At 29.4% G+C, this 5,135-nt stretch overlaps 1 protein-coding gene across 1 annotated transcript; it reads right to left on the bottom strand.

Moving 5' to 3' along the window:
• Nucleotides 1–3,163: 3,163 nt before the first annotated feature.
• On the bottom strand, nt 3,164–4,718 carry LOC124826247 (GDSL esterase/lipase At5g45910-like). The gene is made up of 5 exons (XM_047299031.2): nt 4,469–4,718; nt 4,124–4,342; nt 3,884–4,029; nt 3,498–3,771; nt 3,164–3,402 (listed from the first exon to the last, which is right to left on the bottom strand). Exons 1-5 carry the CDS (start codon nt 4,701–4,703, stop codon nt 3,164–3,166), a joined length of 1,113 nt encoding a protein of 370 aa, XP_047154987.1. The 5' UTR covers nt 4,704–4,718.
• Nucleotides 4,719–5,135: the final 417 nt, after the last annotated feature.

Genomic DNA, 5,135 nt, shown 5'->3' with positions numbered 1-5,135 from the left:
ATGCCTATGTAAGCCAAATCTTCTTGTGTTTTTACATTTATATTTAGTAAAGTCTTGATGACAGTATCACATGCATTTTTTTCAACATGCATCACGTTATACATTGTTGTACATCTAGTTTACACTAATATGGAAGATTAAAAATATTGATCGTTTCTTCCAAATGTTTTTTTCTCAATGGTCTTCATTTGATGTTTTCTAAACACAATTTCAATATTTTTCACTTAGTTTTATACTTCTTCACCATTGCAGGGTTTTGAAACAACTTCATCCAGACGACTTTCATTAAATGTGTTTTTATTCTACGGTAAGGGTGATTTGGAAGAAGGAACTTTTTACTACTTGTATACACAATTTTCTGACCATGCTTCAATTGAATATAAATTGTATTTTTTTTCACAAATAGGGCATGCAAAATTACCTTTGACACTGTAACCACTCAAGTTTCTATAAGATGAAAAACCATTTATGGTACAAAACAACATTGAACGCAAACTAAAAGTTTCTTGAGGATATGAATCGATCACATCGACACCTTCACACAACATTTTCAAATCATCGGTTAACGACTTTAGATACACATCAATGTCATTTCTAGGTTATCTAGGACTTGATATCATCATAGACTACATCATATATTTTCTCTTCCTTTACAACAAAGGAGATAGATTGTAAATCATCATCAAAATTGGCCATAAACTATGTTAGTTATTTAAATTCCCATAAAGTTCACACTATCTATATCAAGTCCAAGTCTTAAGTTTCTTGACTTTGCACTAAATGTTAGAAATATTTCATTAATCTTTTTCCATTATGAGGAATCAGTTGGGTATTGAAGAACATTATCACTCTTTTTTTCATCAATGTGGAATTTCAGGTTTATCGCATCTTCTTTAATGGAAAACAATTGTTTTAACCTATGTATTATAGGAAAGTATAAAGTGCCCAATGTTGGTTAATTTTTAGATGAATTTGGTAGTTATTGTACTTTGATTTTTGTTAAAATTTCTCTGTTAATCACCCTAGTTTAACTTGTTTTGGAGTTTTTGATATTAATAGAGTCAAAGTGAAAAAGTAAAGGAAATGGATAAAATTAAGGCAATTCTTGACAAAAATGACATTAGTGTAGTTGAGAAGAAAATTTGACGCTAAAACCACATAAGAAAACCTTCATGAAAAGGAAACCTCAAGCAATAGACCTCAGGCTAAGCCATGATGACTATTTCTCAAAGAAGTTATCTCAAGGGCTACAACAACAAAGCATGAGGTCTGAGTCACATAAGCAAACTTACCTTAAAGGAAACCTCTGTAGCTGAAGCCACAAGTGCACTATTGAAGCCATGCATTGTGCAATTTAGAAAAACAAAGTTGTGACCCTATTTTGAGGAACTTTTTGGAAAAGAATTTTGGAGAGGTTCTTTAGAGAGTTTCCTAGAGAGGTTCTTTAGAGAGATTCTTAGATAGCTTCTTAGACATTTACATACGTACATAAACATTATTAAAGGTCACTAGAGAGGATGTATCTTCTCTACTTTGTATTGTTTCCATCTATTATGAGGAGTTAAATCTCTTTAAGTGTTGGAGCAAAGATATTACTCCTACATCAGGAATCAAGTTAATAGAGAACTCAACTTCTCTCATTGATGGTAACCCTAATATCTCATTCGAGTTTGGAGGGACTTATACATACCTAACCCAACAAATATGTTAAATGACACGACCCAACAAGACTCATTCAACACTGTTAACCTAAAGTAGTTAATATTCTAAGATATATTTATTGACACAAATATTCATATATTAATAAATATATGATTAAATATCGGTAGTTTGATTACATTATAATATTCTTTAATATTATATCTACAAAATATATGGTTAATATACAAAATATCATATTTCTACAAAATATTTAGCTAATTACCATATAAATTGCAAGTTGTTATTTTTATTGATATTATTTTATATTTTCTTAATATTATCACGCCGAGGTATAGACATCTCGTGCGTGATAGTAGAAATTGGGTGGTCCGATAACGGCCCGATAGCGGGTGGAATAGAAGAATAGAATGCCACTTAGAACTCGCTAGGATAGGCTTTAACCATGGCTATGATACCATATTAGTAGTGGACTTTAAGCCTAACTCAACCCCACAAAACCGGCTTCTAAGGTGAGGTTTGCACATCACTTATATATTATAATTTGGCCTTATCTCTAGTCGATGTGTGACTTCCAACAAAAATCCTATAAATACATATAGTATTTTATCAAAAAAAATACATACTTCATACTCTCTTTTACTTAAAAGATTCAATCTCTATTAGTGACTTTTTATAAATGAATATAAATTATTTGGATAAAAAATACATAATTAGTTAGATATATTTATAGGTTACAAAATTTCCCTAAATATTCCAAAGTTAAGTATGTATATAAGTCCCAAACTTGAATGAGGTGCAACTGTACCAAATTAATGGATGAATGAGTTTTACTATTAACCCAAAATTATAATAGGTAATTAACGACTTTAGATAATTACTTTTACCCAAAATTAAGTAACCATTTATTTTAAAATATTACTTCTCAATTATTTTAAATTTATAATACACAAATATATATATATATATATATATATATATATATATATATATATATATATATAAGAAATGTTTATGACTATTTCAAATTGTAGTAACATCGCAATTAAATAATTATTGCAATTATTATAACTAGTTAACGGTTTTAATAATGATAATAGTTATACACAGGAAGATCATGTCCATAATTCTTTGTAAAGATAATTTTTGGTTACAAGTCATGCAAACAAAATTAGTCATTATTAATCACTAAAACATAACTGCTACATATTAAAAACTGTAAATGAAGTAATCAAATTTTCATAACTATCTAATGTACGTTGACGATTTTATAAACTAGCCACAATACGTGTTTTTAGAAGAAAAATAATGTAATTTAATTATGAGAGTTTCATAAAACAACAATTTATTTTTCTAACGAAACAAAACATGTCCATCATGTTATAAGGACTTTTATTGTATAATACAATAGTAATGTTCTACCATTTTTTCTGTCTGACTTATTATATGCATACTAAAAGATATGATCAAATGCTATCTTTATTAATGTTTCTTTTGGTTATCTTCAATCCTTTGGTATCTTGAATGGAGGAGTTTTAAGAGGAGGAGTAGCATAAGGACCCTCAAGAAGTCCTTGTGCTACAGATCTATAACCTGCTTCAGTGAAATGAAATCCATCCCAATTTATATGTTTTACAGGTGCTTCACAAACTACTGAATCACCAAATCCACAAACTTCATTAAGATTGTATCTTCCACCCTTTCCACAACATGCTTTGAAGGTGTCAGGTTTACCCTTAAAGCCTGCATTACATAAATTAATAGCAAAATTATAGCAACAACCTTGTATAACTATTTATTATTCATCTAAGGAAAAGGAAAATCAAAGCACAACATACCATATTGTTCTGGTTTTTCATATAAACGTCTAGCTGCACTATAATAATTAAAATATGTTATGTTAACATGAGGGTTCTTGTGTCTCAATTCGTCTATAGCCGTTTTCAGTTGGTCATTATAGTACTTGATGGCAGCATTGTAATTTCTCAAACATCCAAATTCGTCATAATCTTCCTTTTTATCACTATTCACCTCATTCAAAACATAGGTATTACACCCAATTGGAAAGTTGCCTGGAATCACTAGTTCAACAACTCCTTCTTCAATTAGTGTCTACATAATAGAAACAGAAACCAAAATCAAGTTACTATATGATCAATCACATTTCAAATGAAGTTTGATTAAACTATTGTAACTAATTTAAGATATATTTGATACAACTTACAGAAGTCATATTTGTAATCGCTTGAATAATATGTGGAACAAACTCTCGAATTTCTGTAAGATTTTTATGTGGGATAATTGCATTAATGTCATTCCCACCAATCTCACCAACTAGAACCAATGAGCTCTTAAAGAAATTAGCACAGTCTGTCATAGAAGGAAATAAAATTGTTAGTAATTATATGGAGAAACAAAAAACAAATATGTTGTAGAAACTTTATGAAAGGAGATATGATCAAACCTTCTTTGCCTGTACAAAGCGAGGGTTTGATCTTATGAAACCAATCAAGTTGAGTATTTAATGCATAAGCAGCTGCTGGTACATCGAGTCCTCTTTTATCAAAAAAGCTTTTATCAAGTGCAGTTGCACCAGAAAATGCAAAATTTACACCTTGCTTAACGTGTTGTCCTTTCGTTAAATTTAGATAAGCTGGCAAGAATGGTAACCCATATGCTTTGACTAAAAGGAAAATGATCATGGGTTAGTAAGAATGTGTGACTGGTAACATATATATTATGTGATATGATTTCTTGTGCATGAATTTCATTGAAGTCATCTTTTGAATAGAAAAGAGGGTATAAGTACCTATAAAATCTATTATCAATCTTCCATTTGACATACGTCCTGCAGGATGTTTAAAATATGTTGAACCGTATGGACTATTAGCACTAAATGGTTGCTTAGTTGCAGAATTTCCTGTATCACTTAAAGAGTCACCAAAATTTATAATGGTTCTATAAGGAAATTGATTGTTGTATGAAACAACATTTTCGACAAAACCACAAGCAAAGATTATGCTAAAGAGAATCAAACCCTTCATAATTTTATTTTAAGTCAGTATAAGAAAAGTTAGATGTAATTGGGTGTGTTTAGTGATTGGAATGTTGAGTTATATATAGTGTTGCATCAACCACATGGTTTTTGATTTCATATATTTGTCATTTCTATTTTGGTAATGGTTATAATTATTATAATTCTTAAAATAGAGAATTAGTTGTAATCTAACATGTCTATTAACCAACACGTACATGGCGTTTTGTCTTTCATACTATTTGTAGTTATTGTTTTGACTTTCTCCATAGTTATCATCCAAACACGTAGATATCTCTTTTATGATTTGTAATTGTAAATAAAAATTGTATGGATTTCCATGCATACAAATATGACAATTACTTTCTCTCTATACTAAATTAGTTTTACTGATTCTATTTCAAAATAATAATAATAATAATAATAATAATAATAATAATAA

Source organism: Vigna umbellata, chromosome 2 (assembly GCF_029865625.1).
Source record: "Vigna umbellata cultivar VRB3 chromosome 2, Vumbellata_1.0, whole genome shotgun sequence".
Lineage (NCBI taxonomy): Eukaryota > Viridiplantae > Streptophyta > Magnoliopsida > Fabales > Fabaceae > Vigna > Vigna umbellata.
The sequence above is the reverse complement of the archived record's forward strand: the minus strand, read 5'-3'. Positions and strand labels throughout refer to the sequence as shown.